The sequence below is a fragment of the Fundulus heteroclitus genome, chromosome 11 (genome assembly GCF_011125445.2).
Source record: "Fundulus heteroclitus isolate FHET01 chromosome 11, MU-UCD_Fhet_4.1, whole genome shotgun sequence".
NCBI classification, from domain to species: domain Eukaryota; kingdom Metazoa; phylum Chordata; class Actinopteri; order Cyprinodontiformes; family Fundulidae; genus Fundulus; species Fundulus heteroclitus.
This window is the reverse complement of record NC_046371.1, coordinates 7,630,288-7,649,537: the sequence shown is the minus strand read 5'-3', so window position 1 is coordinate 7,649,537 and position 19,250 is coordinate 7,630,288. Positions and strand designations below refer to the sequence as shown.

At 38.2% G+C, this 19,250-nt stretch overlaps 1 protein-coding gene across 2 annotated transcripts in view; it reads right to left on the bottom strand.

Moving 5' to 3' along the window:
- Nucleotides 1-19,250, bottom strand: part of zgc:77151 (ARID_ARID5 domain-containing protein) — a 56,718-nt gene that overhangs the window by 21,960 nt on the left and 15,508 nt on the right. For both annotated transcript variants that reach the window (XM_021321975.2, XM_036142801.1), the window contains exons 2-3: nucleotides 14,133-14,285; nucleotides 10,628-10,735 (exon numbers count right to left, since the gene is read on the bottom strand). In XM_021321975.2, coding sequence (XP_021177650.2) covers nucleotides 10,628-10,735; nucleotides 14,133-14,285 — 261 coding nt within the window. The remainder of the gene's footprint in view (nucleotides 1-10,627; nucleotides 10,736-14,132; nucleotides 14,286-19,250) is intronic.

Here is a 19,250-nt window from a genome sequence, read left to right as displayed (position 1 = left end):
GTGGCCTCTTTACTCGGCGACAGATGACGTCAAAAAACAAGACTGTAAGCAGTTGCAAAACACACTGGCATGAAACAGGAAGTTTATGACAGATTTTCTTCTCTTTCCGTTGCCGTTTAGTCATTCTAGTGAAACATTATGAACTCGGAGGATCGTGAGGGATTCACAGCCAAACTTGACATGTATACAAGTTACGCAACGAGCTAAAAGCTGACACTTTACACAAGTTAAGACTCAAAACTGAAGAACGGGTTTGATTATATGAATTCTTTCCCATTTTATTTACATAAACTCATCACGTATCACTGAATTATTCTCTCTCATTTCCTCCTGTGGTCTAACCTTCCCCAGGGACTTTATTCTGTGAGGCAACCATTAAAATCCAATGTTGTCTCTGTCCTTCTCCTCCTCAGCCTCCAGTCGTTGCAGCCATGAATGTTTCGTTTATTTCAGGATTTTCACTTTACATTTTAGCCTTTCTTTTCCAGGCTAGGTATATAACAAACAGCAATGGTTTTTAAAAACAAGAAGGGCAGATTTTCTCAAATCCAAATGGGGCCAAAATTAGACATGCAAGGTGAAATGTATACATACACAATATTTGGATTTGCTTGTATAATATTTATCCACATGCTTTAACCACTCTTTTCAAGGGATTGGTACTTAATTTAAATAGTTTTTAGTTGGCACGAACCCAACTTTGAAGCTAAATCCACTGATCGTGTTTGGGTTCAAGTTTTTGGGGACGAGAAAACCTGGACTGCTTTGTCCATACCAAGCCAAAAAAAGGTTAAAAAACAAAACAACTGGACTTCTATTCTGAAGCTGAAGACGTTTCGCTTCCCATCCAGGAAGCTTTCTCAATGTAAAAAGTCTGGAGTAGTGTGGAGTTCATACCAAAATCAGTTTCATGTGTTTGGGCTCATCCTCCTGTTGGATCGCCTCATTATGTCCAGGTTTGAGACTTCTAGCTTCTTATTTTATTAAAGTACACAAACTTAGACATAATTTTAAACTACTATTAGAGTTTTTCCTACCAAAGTGTTTATAGTGCTCAACTAGGGCTGCTTCTAGAGCGTTCTTCACTGGTTTTAAAATAATTAAACAACCCAAGATCCGAATATAAGATCCTCCTCCTTTAGTCTAAATTTATGGAAACGTGTACACTATGACACACACATTGCATTTTTTTTTTTGCACTATCACTACAAACATATGCTGTAATATCACTACTGGCTTAATGTGTTGACGTCTAAAACAAACACGTGATGTAGATTTCACCTTCCCGATTGGTTCCTTTCTTATAAGCATAGCAACCAACATCATCATTAAACCTTGAAAAATAATTATTTAAATTGAGTAAAACATTAAAACCAGGAGATGATAGAGTAGAAATGTTAGCATCGGCCTGGATAATATGGAGCAGGAGTTTATGGCTGTGTACACAGCTGATTTATCTCCACTGCAGCAGATTAAAAGTGTGTCTGAAATGCAATGTTAAGAAGGCTGTGATAAAAGATCTGCATCATCATCTCTTCAGACTTCTGCAGGATGACAAAGTCAAACGGGTCAAACTGCAGGCGACAAACAAAACAGCTCAATGGCTGCAGAAACTGTTGATAATTCAGAAATATTTGTATGATTGTCTCCATCTGTGCTTGTGCTTCTTAAATTTGAAGATTATTTTTGAAAGGCTAATAAATGTTAAGGAAGAACTTGGATAAACTACTTTATTCTGCTTTGTTTAAACAAGTCTCACTGGAGCTTGTGAACATAAAGTCCTTCAGGTGTTCCTGGATAAACAAGCAGGAGTCGTGAATCAGTTTAAAGTGAAGGTGGAGCAGCATATGACTCCTCCCGTTCAGTTTGTTAGTCGGGTCTGGCCCTCCTCCAGGAAACCTCCGCCTCCTTTCAGCTGCAGCCAGCAGAGCTGCTCAAATTCCTGCTGCTGCAGCTCACAGTGAGCTCATCCCTGGGAAAAATGGGCTTTTTCAACCTTTAGACTCCAATTGTGTGTGAAATATGCAAAAAACTAACAAAAACATGTCTTAAACAAGGTAAAAATGCTTTTATTTTAATATCTAAATATTGTACTTTAAGTGCCTATTCAGGTTTATCAGGATTTTAAATGTTAAGAAATGCTAATGTGAATAAAATGTACACAAAACAGAAGACATAGACACACATTTTTTGATTCTGTCCTAAATTTGGCCACAGTTTCTAAACAACCTACATTTACTTCCTGTGTGTAACTCAAACAGGAACCAGAGCTCGTCAAACACGTTTTCAAAACGCACCATAAACTGCAGATTAAACAGATGATTTGGTTCTGTGAGGATCCAAATAGATCAGAATAAAACCCGAGACATCCTCGGACACCAATGAACCCAATCAGTCGGCATTTAAGTGAGAGTTTTTCATTAAAATACAATTAAACCTAAACACCTCTGGCTCTTTGTTTTCCTTGATGGCTGTGAATAAAAAATGTGTCACGTCATACCGCAGAGAGGAAAGGCTTGAACCGAGCCGGTATTTTAGGATCAGACTCGATACAGGTATCATTCCTGGATCAAATATGGAGCTGAGGCCACAGAACAATTCATGGATCTGAACATTATTATGGCCACGAGTTGCTGCAGGAAATATTTTGACCCGTTTTACTCTGAACGTTTAGATTTGGAGCTTCCAGAGTAAAATAGGTAATATATAGAGAAAATATACACCGTAATTTGACCATTTATAAACAAATGTTTTAAACATATCAGATTTATATTTTACGTTTGATGAATATTTTCAGATCTAGAATTAAAAATATCAACAAACAGCCCATTTAGCTACTTCGTACCAAACTTACTCTTACTCATACCTGCCAGGGTCATCCACCTTGGTGACAGTTTAAAGTAATTTTCTTTATTCCACTCATAGCCTTCAGAAATGAAAAGGGATTTTAAGACTCCACTGAATAATATCTGCAGTCATGAGGTCTCAGAGTTATTTTGGTTACATAAGAGGACCTGATCTAACCAATTTTATGAGTGAACTGCTCCAAACAACGATCAGAACTATAATAAAACAGAAGTACGGGTATAATAAAGCATTTACAGAAAATGATTTACAATACAATTATATGAGAGATGACATGAGAGAAGCATTTCTACAGAAATAATCAAAATACTTTATTACAAAGAATCCATATCAAATGGTTTTAGCAGGTAAATGGGTGTGTAAAGGAAGTAAGTTGGGACAAAATGGCAGCAGGCGGGTACATAAAGTCGGTATGACTTGGCAAACAGGCGGCTTGACTTTGTTTTGAGTCACCAAACAAAGTCATCTGACCAAAAAACATCTTCCTGTGACCCTTCCTGGAAGCTCTGCTTGCAACAACAGGATAAAAAAAACTAGCTGGAAAGGCGTTTTAGGCACATTAATGATGAAAATCCTGACAAGTGGAAATCTAAATGGTTGGACTCTAGAATGAAGCTGGTTTGGTGGAACCCACAATAATTTTCTCCTGGATCTTAGAGAAACATTAGTGCGAAATGTGACGGCTGCCCGGTTACAGCCGCTCTGCCTCCAAACAACAAATCTGACGAACCTCCAGCTGCTGTCTGGGTTCAGTTTAGATCACAGGCTGTTCTTCCTTTATAAAACAAGTAATTTAAAAAAAAAATAAGACATCATTTTTACATCTAAAAAAACACAGGATGTGGCAGCTGTCGTCTGAAGCTAAGAGCTCAAATTTAAACCACAAAGAAAACAACCGACGATTGTCTTGACGTGAATGAGTGACAGCAGCTGAGAACAGCTGAGTTTGTGGGTCTAAAAGTTTAAATAGCATCGGTTTTACAAGACAACTGAAGATGAGGGCAGACCGTCTTCATATTGACAGGAGGATCAAATAAAACCACATGTTGAAACTGAATTATAGAAGAAATAAATGTAATGGTTACTTGTAAATAGCACACTTGTTTTTGAACTTTTTAAAAACTTAAAAAAGTCCTTGTTGCAGCTCAGTATTTAGAAAAATCATTTATTGCTAATTTCATACTTAATTTTTCTGATATCAGCAAAAAACAAAAACAAAAAAAAGTCTGACTGTTGACGTTTCTATTTCAAAACAAATGCTTTTATTTTTGACTTGACTAAAATACAAACTGCAGCAGTATTTTTTTTTAATCAGAAACCGAAACGTTTACTTTTGCTTTTCATAGATTCTGGTGGCAACTTTGTGCATCTCTAATAAAATCAGTTGATCAAAATTGCACTATAGTTTAATTTAAAGATTTTAAATAAGTCGAGCACATCTCAACATATGTTTTCCACTTCTAAAACCCAGTTAGCTCAGTTAAACGCGGTTCAATCAGAAATACTGTGCAATGACCAGGAATGGACTTAGTAATGAGTCTTAATATAGTTATTTATTGCAATAGCGATTAAAGTCATGATGAGAAATGTTTTTAAAAATTTCTGTTTTTTTGGCTATAAACCTACCGCTGCGTACAGTTAGAGGTGACTGACTATAAAATGACTATTTCAATACACCACTGACATTAGGAGGTGCAACTGTTAGCTTAACAAATGCTAACAGATGCTCACTGATGCACTTATGGAACCATCAACGGGAAAAATAGCTATAGTAACACAGCATCAGGTCCTCGGGATCACAAAATAATTGATAAATGGCAATTCTTTTGATATTTTTTGTTGTTTTTTCCTTAATAACAATTAATATGATAACAAGCCAACTCCTGGCAGGGACTTTTGTTAAGCTTAAAGATAAATAGAACATAGTTGGGAAATTAGATCGACAATTGCAGCGTTCTCGGCAGTACATTTCAGGGTAATGGACTGTTACGCTGAACGTTGTCTAAATTACGCTGAAATTAGACCAGTATGACCCGGATGTTCGAGATCAACATAGAGAAGTCAGTAAAGCTCTTAAACGTGCATCAGCGCACCTATAAACCTCCCAAACAACATTAAAAAAGGACCATGACAAGAAGTTTCATTTTCCTGAAGTTTTCGGGGTATAACATGATGTGTTGGGCATTGATGAGGCCGTGTGAACGTCACAGCTGAATACCAAAGGACCGGCTCAAAAATAGTCAGATCAGAAAATGGGTCGTCTGTCTATGTAATTCATGTTCTCCAATTAGAGCACACCATCAAGCAAACGGCCTTCCAGCCCACCCTCCAATCGCATCGCCAGGTTAAAGCCTTTGGTCAGCTTGGCCACGCCTGTCCGACATCCTGCTACACAAACACGTCCACCAGCCAGAACAATGGATTGTAACGTATTGTGTCGCTGAGAAGGGAGGTGTGGGTGGAGGGGGAAAGTGGCGTGTAGCCAATCAGAGTGAAGTCAACCAGGTAGAGCTGCATATTATTACCGTACCCAACCCTTTCACTGAGGAGGGACATTTGGCCTGACAAAACAACAAGTTGACATTATCTTCCTAAATTAAATTCCTTGGAGAATGGAAACATCTTCTGTGGAGTGCTGTAACTCAGCCATACTTTACAGCAGAAACAACATCTAGAGGTTAAACGCGTCACAGAAAGTTGGACGACGCCTGACTCAATTTACATTTGGATGCCGTTTAAAGGTTTTTAGATGTTCACAGTTTGCGTTGAAGAAATTGTTTTAGATCTTAATGTGGTAAGATCTATGCTCAGCTTGGACTTTGATGACTCCTAATCTGTATAATATTCAGGAAGTTTTGGATTTAAACTACTTTCATGTATTTTTACCTCAAACTGAACAGTTTAATATCTGCTACGTGAAACGCTGCTTTACAGGACTTCACATATGAAGAGAGTTCGGTTCCTCACAGTTAAAGATTTGTTTTGATCATGGCCTACAGTTAGCCTGTTGTCAAAAGAATCAATATTTTGATTTAATCAATACTAAAAAAGAATCAATATTTCGATTTAATCGATATTAAAACATGAATTATTGAAACATTTGCATTAACACTGATACAAACTGGCCCGTTGACATTTGGTCAAATTGTCGGGCTTCTTCTGACCGCAGCGCTGCAAAAACAGAGACACCCTCATGCATCCGCTCACCCGACCACCGCAAGGAGCTCTAAAGGTTGCGGCAGATGGTCGTTCACACTGAGCCTGGTTCTGCCGGAGGTTTCGTCCTGATCGGTACGGGGGATTGCTGCAAGGTCAACTACAATGCAGATGGCTGTCCACTGTGGGATACATACAGTACCGTCAATGACTAGACACAATCTGGTGGGTTTCATTAGATAGAAAAATTTTAATTTAATCAGCATATTTATTGTTATTGCAACATATATTCCAATGAAACTTCTCTGCATTTAACCCAACCTTAAGGAGCCGTGAGCTGCCACTGCCTGGGGAGCATTCTGGGGCTAAGGGTCTTTCTCAGGGTGTCAGTCTGCGGGAGTTGTACCCAGCCTCTGCAGGACTCAAGCTCAATGCTCTAACCCCCCTGAATTGATTTTGTAAAGTGCTTTGAGATGCCATTTTGTGAACAGATGCTATAGAAATAAAACTGAATTGAATTTAGAATGTTCTTAGTATTGTGTCAACTAAAACCCTTTGTAGAAACATTTTCAATAAACAAGCGCTGTACTTGAAACTTCTACACCTGTACAAGAGATAACAGAGTGAGGGTCTTTTACTGGCATTATATAAAATGTTGCCTAATATAAAATTACTAAAATCATGTCAGGAGGATCACATGGACAGATGACCAGGCTTTTAAAACTCTTCAATTCCTGTAAAAAACAACACAGAGACGTTTTATCCGAGTTAAAATGTGGAAAATTTGGTTTCAGACGAGTCATAAGATTTACATTAGCTCCATTCCTACAGGAGGCGTTCACATGAGAGCTCAGCGTCAGACTCCATGTGATGAAAAACACTCCATCTCATCAGATAATAGTTTTCATTAAAAACCCGGCTGACTGGCTTGCAGAGTGCATATTCAATTGAGCTGAATAAATAACATCAGAGCAAAGATGCTGAGGGGTTTTGATTATTCACTTCAGCACTTAAAGCGATCGGGACGAAACGTCGTCTGGATTTTAACCTGTTTAGATTCCTGCCCAGAGATGTTTGGTTATAAAAAGGAGCCAGTGTTCCTGTGACGAGGATATTATTAGACGTTCTTTAAATGCGGCTCAGGCTACATGAAGTAGACATTGACCCTCGGCGAGAGCAGCTGTAAGACTAGATTTCACATCATTTACAATTTCAGATATCTTAACAGTGACTGTCTATTCTAAATACATTTAATTAAATATATTCTCTTATTGCAATTAAATGCATTTAGGAAGAACAAAAGGGACCGTTTGTCTGCAGCAAATGACTAAAGATGTTCGGCTTTTCTGATTCTGATTATTCAGATTGCTTCTTCCAAGCATCATAAAACACGTTTTGAATCTGACAGTAAATAGAAACATCACTTTATGCATTGAAACTGGTTGGATTTTCAGACTCTTTGCTCTCCCAGACAGCTGGATTTTATGACTTGCCTAAAAGAAAGAGTGCCTTTCTAAAAAAAAATATTAAAAAAATAGATTTCACAAACTAGTTTTTTAATGACCTACGGTTCTGGTTATCTGAATCCGTCTGCAGCTGCTTAAAACTCTGATATGAGACAGATGAAGAGATTGTGAAGGTTGACCATTTTAAGTTACCAGCAATCCAAGATGCAGCGAAGCCCAGAATTATTCATACAAGTAGGAGATTTAGGTTTTAAATTTTGATTTTACCAAAACAATTTCTGGAATTAAGGTTGCAGTTTTGCAGGAGCTGAGCCTGACTTAAGTCAAATAGAGAATCTATAGAAAGCGTTAAAGGGGGGAGAACTGCCGCCCTGCTGTAAACCCTCTCCCCAGCTACCCCAAAACTCCTATATCTTTAAAAATCATACTTTTACAAACAAATTGCTTGTTTTTCCTACAACCTTTTATTGTCGTTAAATTAAACACGAATTTATCAAAAGGATGTAAATGTAAAACAACGTGTGCCTTCTGCTCCACGCTGGTGTGTCACAGTCACATTTACAGGACATTAGCATATTTCCCGTTACTTTTGCTTACAGTAAACATGAGTTTATGAAGAGTTTAGGCATGAAAAAAAAAAGCTTTTTCAGTTGCTTCACTGTCGGTTCTACAAGACAACATCACAGCAGCGAGGCCACGCAAACCGCTTTCCATCCCTAATGTCAGACTGGGAAAATAACAAATAGGCTACAACGAGAATCAGATGTCTAAATATACCAGTATGTGGGACTTGTGTGAAAGTAATAAATCATCTGGTTTCATATTACAGGCTTCACATGGTAATAAGGACGCTGAGCTTTAAAATCTTGATGCTTGCAAACTGCGGACCACAATGAAAAGGAAATTTAAGACATTTCCAAGGTTGAGATGATTTCAGGAAAGGAGAATGACAGAGAGACCAGGAGGGTTACAGCAGAGGACAGCCAGGGAAAATACAGCAATGAGCGAAAAGGGGGAAAATGTTAGCGTAATGGCGTGTGACTACGTAATCTCCGTGTTCACCGCTGTACATTTCGCATGCCAGCTTCAGCGAGACATCAAATAGGAGGAGCTTCTATTCGCTTGTCTGTTCAACTCAACATGGCGGACCAGGATTTTACCAAGCGAGTCACAGTGCTACATTTAATGAGGAAAATCGAACAACGTAGCGTCCCTCCTATGGAGCTCAGACAGAACCAGCAGGACAGAGCAGAGCAAGAGGCCGACAGAGATTACCCAACCCGTCCACAGAAGCGGCTGGCCAGTCCAGTTCTGGAGCTACGAGAGGAGGACCAATGATTGAAGTCCTTCTAAGGGCTGAATTAAAACAGCTTTTTTCTAAGCTAAGCAAACCTCTAAAGAGCGTTCCTCACATCATATTTTTTCTAAAACCTATTTAGATTGAACAAAGCTTCGTTTCCGCTGCGCTCCTTCACCGTGTGTCACAACAACAACCAGCCCGTGATTGGTTGCTGCGACGCGATGTGACAGAAAAGTTAAAATTCTTGAACCCCAGTGAAAGTCACTTGAGCGATGGATTCCCCGCGGACCGGGTGGACTAATCCTACAACGTCCGTTTGCTCAGGGATAAATCCACCATTCATGACACCGCGGTCGGTCAGAACGCACCATTAGGGCTAAAGATGAGAAAGGTTAGAGTAAGAGAGCGAAGGAAGATTTTTAAAAAAAATAGCGCAGCGGAAGCTGATGGAGGAGTCAGAGAATCCACCCTTTATTCCAACAGGACCCCTGGTAGGTTTTTATTCTCTCTCTAAATTCTACTTCAGAGATATTAGACGTTACAATAAATAACATCTTTTCTGTAAATGTGTTTACAAATGTAGTCAATCTATATCATCAGTATTTATAATAACATGAAATAATAAGTATACGCTATGATGAAGAAACTATTTGACAACTGTAACTATAACTAACGGGTAAAGATGATACAGCAGCGAAGCCCAATTAAAAAACACTTCACAGAGCAGCAGGAAGAAGTTTCCACAGCGGTTCAATCCGTGGCCTTTGCTGTAATATTCTCCATCATGAAAATGCAGCATATAGCAGAAAACACTAACTAGTGTATTCATGACAGAAAGTGGAGATCTGAAGGCGGCTGTTTCTAAACACAGCGGGTTCAACGTACGTGTGACAGATTGGAATGAGTACAACAGTATGGCCAGGAAAGAAATACCTGTGCTGAGAAAGTTAAATAAAAAAAAATAAAAAAATCACAATAAGGTTTTCACAGGCACTCAATGTTTTTCCCAACACGGCCATGATGAAACAGAAATCTGAAAAAGGTGAACTTTCCTTGAGATCTTATGTGTGAACACGATGAGTCTGTGAAAAGACGACTGTCACAAGGTCCCAGACCGGCTAAATAAGCGCTGGGGATAAATCGATTTACTCGATTAATTACAACTTTTTTAAGATTTAACTATAGGAAAAGCGTGATTTTATTTTGTCAATGCACTCATTGGGCTTCCAATAGTACGCAATGCTGAATATATGTTTAGAAAAATATATTATATGTTTACTATAATGAGAGGCACTTTAATTCACAGTTTGTTGTTTTTTTACACAAGTGAAGCCTGTTCTTAGATCATTGTGTAATACCGCCATCTTGTTTTCTGCCATCTTGTTTGACAGCTTATATTTAGTTACACTTTGAATTCAGGTCAACTCCCAGACGAAAGGCTTGACATAAAAGCAAGTTTCTAAAATAATTTATTAGATTTTTTTTTTTTTTTTTGTTGTGAAACGGAAAGGAGGTAAATTGAATCAATTAATCAGATTTGGTATAATAAAATCAGAGATTTTATTTTTAAGCCATATCGCAAGCCTTATGCTAAATACACCAGCAAAAGCACTCAAAATCAGATTCTAGGATGTTTCACTGAAATTGTGAGAGAGGAAATTCTCAAAGAAGTAAAAAAAAAAAAAAAAAAGCAAACATTCTTATATTTTGGCAGAAAAGACAATAAATTTACACCTCACAATTGACTAAAATAAAAAATAAAAAAATTCAGAAATAAATCATAATTGAATATAAATAAATAAAATAACACGATTATGTCTCTAGGTTTTAAATGCTCTACCTCTCCATGCTCCCTGGTCCGGCCCTTTGGCGTGTCCTCAGGCAGGAAGTAGAGCCTGGTGCTCGCCAGCAGGTGGCGTCGAGCCTGATCCTCCCACAGCAAGGTCACCTGTACAACAACAGAAAACAGACCGCAGCTGTTTTTTTACCTGAGAAACTTCCTGTAGTTCATCATCTGTTAAAATCCCATCTGAGAAGTGGAATGTACATGTAGAGGCTGTACCGTCAGTTTCATGTGAATTAATTCTGCTTTTCTGACGTCTGACTGAATGCACATATATTTAAAATCTTTTAAAGTCTCCGGACAAAACTCGACCTCTAAGCCAACGTGAATGAGCGGAAGAGACGAACCGGGGTTAAGGAGCAAGATGAAGAGTCAAGCGTCAAACCTATCAGAATTAAAAGACAACATTATGAGCGTTAGAAGGAAACTAAAAGAGGTCTGACAGGACTCTCGGCTGCTTTGTGTTTATTTTAAGCTGACTCTGAACCAGCCCAGTCGACTGTTGGAGGGTTACTGGATCTTTGCAATCTATTCAAATGTATTTAAATATTAAAAGCTGCTCTCAGTGGAGCAGTAGCACACAAAAAAAACCTCCAATAGACTAATTTCTGGGGGATAATCATTTAATATTTGCAAATTAAATGAGCATAAATGTTTGTGTAACGTAGGTTTACTGTCTAAATGTGGTTGAGCTGAGCGCTTCAGCTGCTGGTTTGGTGTCATTATGCCAAAGCTGTTCATGGATTTGGCAGCAGATGAAACGTCAGCGTACAGGAGGCTAAAAGCTGAAGGATGACGCATCTCTCAACTGGATGACGAAGTCTGAGATTTATAGTCAACGGTTTCAAGTCAACAACCTTTATAAAATTAACTTTTTAGAACGAAAATCCCGATTTCTCTGATCTTTGTTATTCAAGATTGTTTTGTAGATCCAACACATTTTTATTTTATTTTTTTTAACAGGCTGTTGGTAACAAAGAACATTCGGCTCCACCTCTTATTTGGCTGGAAATCTCCCCTATACATTAAGTCTGCAGCTGGAGGACAGAGAGACATTCATGCTCGTTTATTTTAGACGACTTCTGAGCAACAAGTTCAGCACATGATGCGTTCAGCTCGGAGAAATCTTCATTCAGAGCAGACCAGTTGTCTGAAAAACTGTACAGGTTATGTGTTCTGGGGAAAAATCCAGCTTGTAAAAAATTAGCCGGTTATTTTAGATGATTACTGATCTTTACAGGCTGTAAACTAAATATATTGGTTCTGATTTCTCTTTAGGAACAGCAGGGACAACTGGGAGAAAAAAAAAAAAGTTTGATTGTTGCAAGCACAAACACTTTTTGTCACCAAGTTCAGAGTGATTCTTGAACATTATTTAGATTAAACAGTGAAATATTTCAAGCCTGTATTTCATGTAATTTTGACGATTACAGATTACTAAAATGCAAAACTCACCGTTTTAGAAAATCAGAATAATACATAACAGCAATAAGGAAAGTTCTAAACAGAAATACTTTTGGTACCTTTGGCAGTGTGGGCCGGTACCAAGTCCTGCTGGAAAATGAAATCAGCATCTCCATAAATCTGGTCAGCAGAAGGAAGCATTTAGTGCTCTAAAACGTCCTGCTAGATGGCTGCACTGACTGCAGAGTTCAGAAAACCCAGTGGACCAGAACTAAATAATCAGACTGTGGGAACTTTACACTGGACTTTAAGCAACTTTGGTTCTGAGTTTCTCCACTTTTCCTTACTAACCTTACTGTCAAGGTTTCCCCTTGACAGTAAGGTTGCTGACATCTTTGGTGTCAGCAACAGTGACACCAAAGATGGCATATAGTAGGGTTGATCAAAATAAATTGATATCTTGATATAACCGATGCTAAAAAAATGAATTAGTCAAAGATACAGATTTGCATCAAAATCGATATAAACTGAGCGATTCGCATCTGCTCACCTGACCCTAATAATGAGCTGCTGCTGGAGGTCTTAAAGTCTGTTAACATGTGGAAAACAGCCAGAAGAAAACATTTAACCCTCTTTTTCCTCAGAGAGAAGAACAAAATGCTGAACAGTGCTACGTGCTAAGCTAACACGAATGTTTGAGAGCAACGTAAAAAGGCCAGTAAAGCTCGGGCATCTGCACCGGTGAAGCTGAAACCTCCCAGACAACCCGAGCTAACGCTAGCTGTCATTAGCTTGTCGGACACAGGCAGCCCAATGACCGGGTTCTGTTGGTCTGAGCTCCTCCTCCTTTAAAGGGCTGAAGTGGTATAAAGTATGGAAGCACTTCAGGTCAGGAGGGATAAATGAAGTTTGATGCGCTGTAAGGTTTTGTTTAAAGAAACTGTAGAGAATGGCAGCTATTTTGACCAGTTTTTCAACAACGTTTTACCGATTAGCTGTAGTGTTTGAAATGCTTAGCTCTCATTTCTAGCCTGGTAATTCGTTTTCACCCTGGTTTTCCAATTTCCTACCCGTTAGTCATTCACTAAGAGCAGATGAAGCTGAAAATTATCCAATAAAAGTCTCCAACGTCTCTTCTTGGCTGTCCATCTTCAGTCTTCCAAACGATCTGCATCTATGAACCGTCTCTGATCTTCTTGTCCCTCTCACTCCATTTTAACATACTTCTACGAAGACGCCAAACATCCGCCTGAGTCACCTCAGCCCGTCCTCTCTCACCTGTGCCATCCTTCTCATACTCTTATTTCTAATCCTGCGAGATTGGATCCCTCTCACTGAAAATCTGGACTCCTCTTGCACTGCCTCCTATATTTCTGTTACTCTGAGCATCTCCCAAGCATCCATCACAGCAGGTCTAACTAGCATCTTGTAAACAATCTGTTTCAATCTCGCAGCTGTCCGTCTGTGACAGTGCCTCTCCATCCACCCCTCGCCTTGTTTTCACCTATGCTGTGCCCTGCTGGTGGCTTTGGACCATCTAGCTCATCTTTTCCTTGGACTTTTTACTGTTTTCCATCACTCGCTTTTCTTCTCTTATTTGATTTATGGTAGGTTTATAAAATAATATGTACCATTTATGCTTCCTGATTAAATTGCATCTGGAATGCCTGCGTACGGTCTGCTGTCGTACAGGAGAAACACTTTTTTTTATTACAAGTATGGGTCCTTAGGAGTAATGGTCGGTTTAGTGCACTCAGTCTAAGTTTCTGGTCGGCTTTGTACGTTTTATCCATTTGGTCAGATCACATATTCAACAATACATATTTTAGAGAATCCATAAGCTGTATAAAGTAACTTTCTAGAATGACTTCAGGAAGAAAAATTGAATTGAACACGGGTGTTTTGGGTTCATGGGGACATCTTTGTCCTTTAGGCTGACGTGAGTCAAGACACGATCAGCTGCAAAGCTAAAACAAAAAAAAAAAAAAAACAAGTTCTCAGCTCCCTTTTCAAACAGATTAGAGCGCCCTCCTGAAATATTTCTCAGAAAACGTGGATGAACTCTGGATTAAAGAAGCGGTTCAGGGAGGATCCTCACCTCGGCGATGCAGACGGGATCCTCTGGTCCGCATTGGATGAAGTAGAACTCCCCGAGCTTCCACACCTGGAGCGGCCCGTCAGGCTGAGCTCTGCTGCTCACTGACTTGTAGAAGGCGTAGCTGCCTCTCTGGCAGGAGGGAGCACCCACCCACTGGGGAGAAGGAGGACCAGGAGTTAATGAGGAGTTTCACTCTGCAACGTCTACCAACACGAGCGGCTTCACAGCAAACCAGGATGTAGGAGTTTTTGATGGTTTCAAATGTCTGGTTGGTTCTTTTTCGGTGCGACTACCTTAAGCCCTGATTTTCTTCAACGGCAAAAAAAAAAAAAAAAGAAAAGAAAAAAGAAGCTAAGTGGAGATCAAGAGGGTACGACTGCTGTTTTTTGTTTGAACTTCAAATATTTGGTTGGAGAAACCTCAAATGTCAGCGAGGTTTTGAAATGTAAAAACTCCAGAGTCAACAGACTAAACAAAAGCAAAACAAAGTTTACGTGCCGACTGCAGCCCTTTTATGCTGAACGTGTCATTCTCTCCGAATCTTAAAGTTTCTGACTGAAATATATGTCAAACTAGTCAAGTCAGAAAGAAAACTTCCTAACTGATGACTAAGGAAGGGCCAGTTTTCATCAAGGAGTAACACGATTTAACAAAGTTCTTGTTTCAAACCAATCACATTTTCCATCGTACTGTTCTTATATTTTAAACCAATTTTAAAGAGTCTTGCCTGTTTGGAAATACTTCTGGTATTACAGAACAGGACAGTTATGTCATGGGAATTAAACCCGTCACTTTTAAGAAAGCAAAGCGGGCTTAAAACCAGATTTAGGAAGCAACAAGCAGCCGGTCTGTTAAGCGGCGGGCTGCCGGCTGGTTATCAGAGCACATAGCTCCACGAGCTAACCAGCTAATATCAGCTTCTTCTTCTTCTGTTACTTTATAAAGGCTACAACTTTTCAACAACAACATTCTGCACAACAAACCTGTGCAAACTAATATTACATTGTTTTTCATTTTGGGAGACATTCGCCAGGCTGAAGTAACTGAAACAATTTTTTCTTTTTCTTTTATTTCCTATCTTAATAAGATACAAGATAGATGCCCTTCAGCTTTGGCCTTAAACTTTTTATTTACCATGGGACATGTGCAGCACGGCACAGTTTAGTTAACATTAAATGAACTATATTTTTAAAGTTTTTAATGTTAAAGTGACATCCCCACAGGCAAATCTGACAACCTTTAAGCCTCTACTCAAATTAAAGTGGTTTGTTTGTCCCTCTCGGTTTTTATGATGGTTTTGTTCTGTTAAAATAAGTGAAATGGAACCTGGAATTTGGAAATTTGTTTCCTTTTGTTGATGTGCAAAACCACAACCTAGAAACTCATATCAGTGCTGAACCAGGATTTATGCGTACCGTTAAAACCCAGTCAAAGAACATAGAAACGTATGATTGAAAAACAGTATCTCTTGGTTCACAGACATCAACATTTTACAAAAAAAAAATAAAAAAAAAAATGAATAAACCTGAATAAACATTTGAATTAAATGTCAGAAAATTGCTGCAACCATGTAAAATTTTATAGGGTGTGTTCAAACATAAATTCAGCCAACTACACTTGTGACGATAAAAAGCTTCCCCATGGTGCAATGAGGCAGCATTTTTACGTTACAAACAAGCGTCAGAGAAGGAAATTGTAATATATTAAACTACTCAGAGAGGAAATGTTACAAATTAACCCCTTAGACTGTTAAGGCTGACAAAGGCAGCCCTACATCTTTTCAGAAACACGCTCTGAATAAAAGGCTGAAGCACACTGATCCAGACTGCCTGAACACTGCAACAAGCACAAACCTGTTCCACCTGAATCCCCTGCGTGGGCTTTCCACATACGCAATTTCTTAATGTGAGGATTTAAAGAAAACAAAAACACCGCACAATGAGTTGGAGAAACATGTGAAGTAAAATCAAACAGAAACTATAAACCAGCACAGTTTTCTGATGTTTTACAATTCAAAAGGCCAGAGTTTTCCAGAAAGACTCCTGAAATGAAGTTAATCATTCAGAATAGGCAGGAAGGACGATCCAACATGCAGTGAGTTAATCTAAAGTGCTTCTTAAAGACAAGTTTACACTTTCACCATGTGACTAAAGAATTTACAAGCCTTTACAGCGTGGGTTCATTTAAACACTTGTGCAGCTGGGTTTTAAACCGTCAGAGTATTTCAATATGTTTTGTTTACACAACATCAGAAGCACAAAAGAATATGATCTCTAGAAAATGTATATGAAAACTACCACATCCAATCACACTCAACTAACTTCAGTCACAACAATTATTCACATTCAGTCCAATATTAGTCAAATTGTATTTAATGAGAACTAAATAACAACCATAGAGTTAGCCAGTGAAAACAGCATATTTCCGTGGCTTTTTAAAAGTAGGTTGGTCACAACACAAAAATGTATGAATAATTTATTTCAGACAGTCCAGTGAAATTATAAATTTAACACATACAAATGTTATGTATAAATAATAATGTATATAATTCTATTAATATATAATTTAGTGATTATGTCTATTCTAGTTTAACCGTTTACTTAAACATTTGTTTAAGTTTGTAGAACCACTGTTTTTAAGATCATTAATATGTGCCTTTAGTTTCCATTTTCTCATGTTTTACTTTGTTTAAATTTTTCTACGTTACATTCCAGCTTGCTTTTATCCTGTTTTTATTTTCCTGTTTTAATCATGTAAAGCACTTTGCGTTGTCCTTGTACTGAAATGTGCCATACAAACAAATTTGTCTTGCCTTGAAAAGGGGTATGAATTTAAACTCAATATATGTAAAATACTTGATAAAATAAAAAGTCATTATTTACAACATGACAAACTTAACTTTAACTTTATTAATCAGGCCAAAACCAACAAGTAGGGGACAATTCAGCCCTCATTTAGAGAAATATATCAGTTAAGTAAAACTTCCTTGTTTGACAAAGCAGTAGACCAGATAACGTTATTATTAATATCAATGCTAATATCCTTTATGGAAGTATGTACTCTTGATTCAGTCATAATATTTTATTTTAATATAATCGCTTCTTTTGAATGTGCCACCGTGTGCTTCCTATTGAAGGTCAATTTGCTGATGATACAAATAAATGTTACTACTGAGGGACAAATAAAGAATCATTCTGTACCTAATTGTGTTTCAAAACAAACATGGATGTGCTGCATACAGAGCTTAATTATTCGCTGTATAAACAAGAGTCTCTTCCATGCAAATGTATTAGGCAGCAGCTCTGTACAATTTCTGCCTTTCAGGTAATCTTGCAGTATATTTTCTTTAGTCATCAACTAGCAGCATGGTAGCTTTCTGCTATTAGCCACATTTGCCTCCTTTACTGCCCTCTCTGGTTGAATGATTGGGGGGGAGGGGATTGGGTTGTTTCGTTGCCTTATTTAGTAGTAGACCGGGGCGTCAGCTGATTTAACATTTTTCTGGGTTGATTAATTTATTTACCATAATATAACGCAGGGAAAACAAATCTCGGCGTGGAAGCTAAGGCCAACAGAACACCATCATTGGACTGTTTGTGTTCATGAAGCTAATATTTAAACGGCTAGCTTTAAATATGTTGTCTGGGAGGTCTGCTACTTCACTGTTGCAGATACAGGAGCTTTTCTGACCTTTTTAAGTTTCTCTCTGACACCAATAGTGTTAGCTTGTAGTGTTAGCTTAGCATGTAGCATTGTTCAGCAGTTTGGTTCTTCTTGTCCATCTGCCTCATTGGGGAAAGTTGCTCCGAACAACGCTTTTGTTTGTCTTGTTGGTTAAGAGGATCAGGTGTTTCTGGCAGTTCTTGACGTGTTAAGCTTTTAAACTTCCAGCAGCAGATCACTGTTGAGATGAGTGGCTGATTGTCTCTAATTTTGTAGCGCTGTGGTCGGAAGAAGTGCAACGTGCTGGTGAAGATTCTCAGTCATCCAGGTCATGGTCATTCCAAAAAAAAGGTAAAAAACAAAGCAACTGGACTTGTTTTCCGTAGTTGAAGACGTTTTGCTTCCTCTCCCGGAAGCTTTCTCAATTCAAAAAAAAAAAGGAAGAAAAAAATAATTTTTGAATTGAGAAAGTTTCCGGGAGAGGAGCGAAACGTCTTCAACTACGGAAAACAAGTCCAGTTGCTTTGTTTTTTACCTTTTTTTTGGAAGAAGTGCAACAATTTGAGCAAATGTGGATGTTTCTGTTTCCAACGATTTTGATGCAAATGAGCATCTTGGAATAGTACATTTTTTTGTACTGATTATATCAAGATGCCATTAATTTTGACAACCCCATTACAGGGAAAAGTTCTGCATTAGAAAGAAAATAAAAATAAATGAATAATTAAATTATATGATTCAAAACAAAATATTACAAAGACAGATGGATGGAAGGTAGGTACGCTGGTAATTGTCCTGCTTTTATGGTTAACTTGCCAGTCACAGGACTGCCTACGGATTCTCTCAAATAAGCAATGAAGCAAATGGCTCGTCTGCTCTATTTGTCTATGCTGCAAAAAAAAAAGAACTACAAAAATATCTCCAAAATAGAAATAGTAGAAAGATCTTTTAAATCAGCAGATACATTTATCAGAATGAAATGAGACCTCAGTTCTATGCAACAAGGAAATACTCAACTAAATACAACAAACACTTCTAATAGTGATGCGGATGAGTCTTATTGAACCGCCATAACTTTCTCCCCACTTCCCCAAAACGCAGACAACGGGACACAATGACAGCTACTAAAACTGCCACAATGCTTCTTCATTTCCTTCTTTACGCTCACAATACTAATTAGTATAGCGCAATACATGCAAGCATAACAAGCTGTTAAAAAAATAGAGGTAAGCCAATCCAAAAAGTTTTAACATTTTAAAACAAATGTTACAAATGTTAGTGGGTATAAACCAATGCATGAACCAAGGCATAAAATCTGTTAATTTTTGGCAGAAAGTTGCAAGAAAACATGAAAAACATAAAAATAATTTTTTGGTCAGGTTCTAAGTATTGATTCTACATAGGGCTGTCCGATGTACTTCAACCATATCTGCGATTGTGATGCAAGTTTGACTT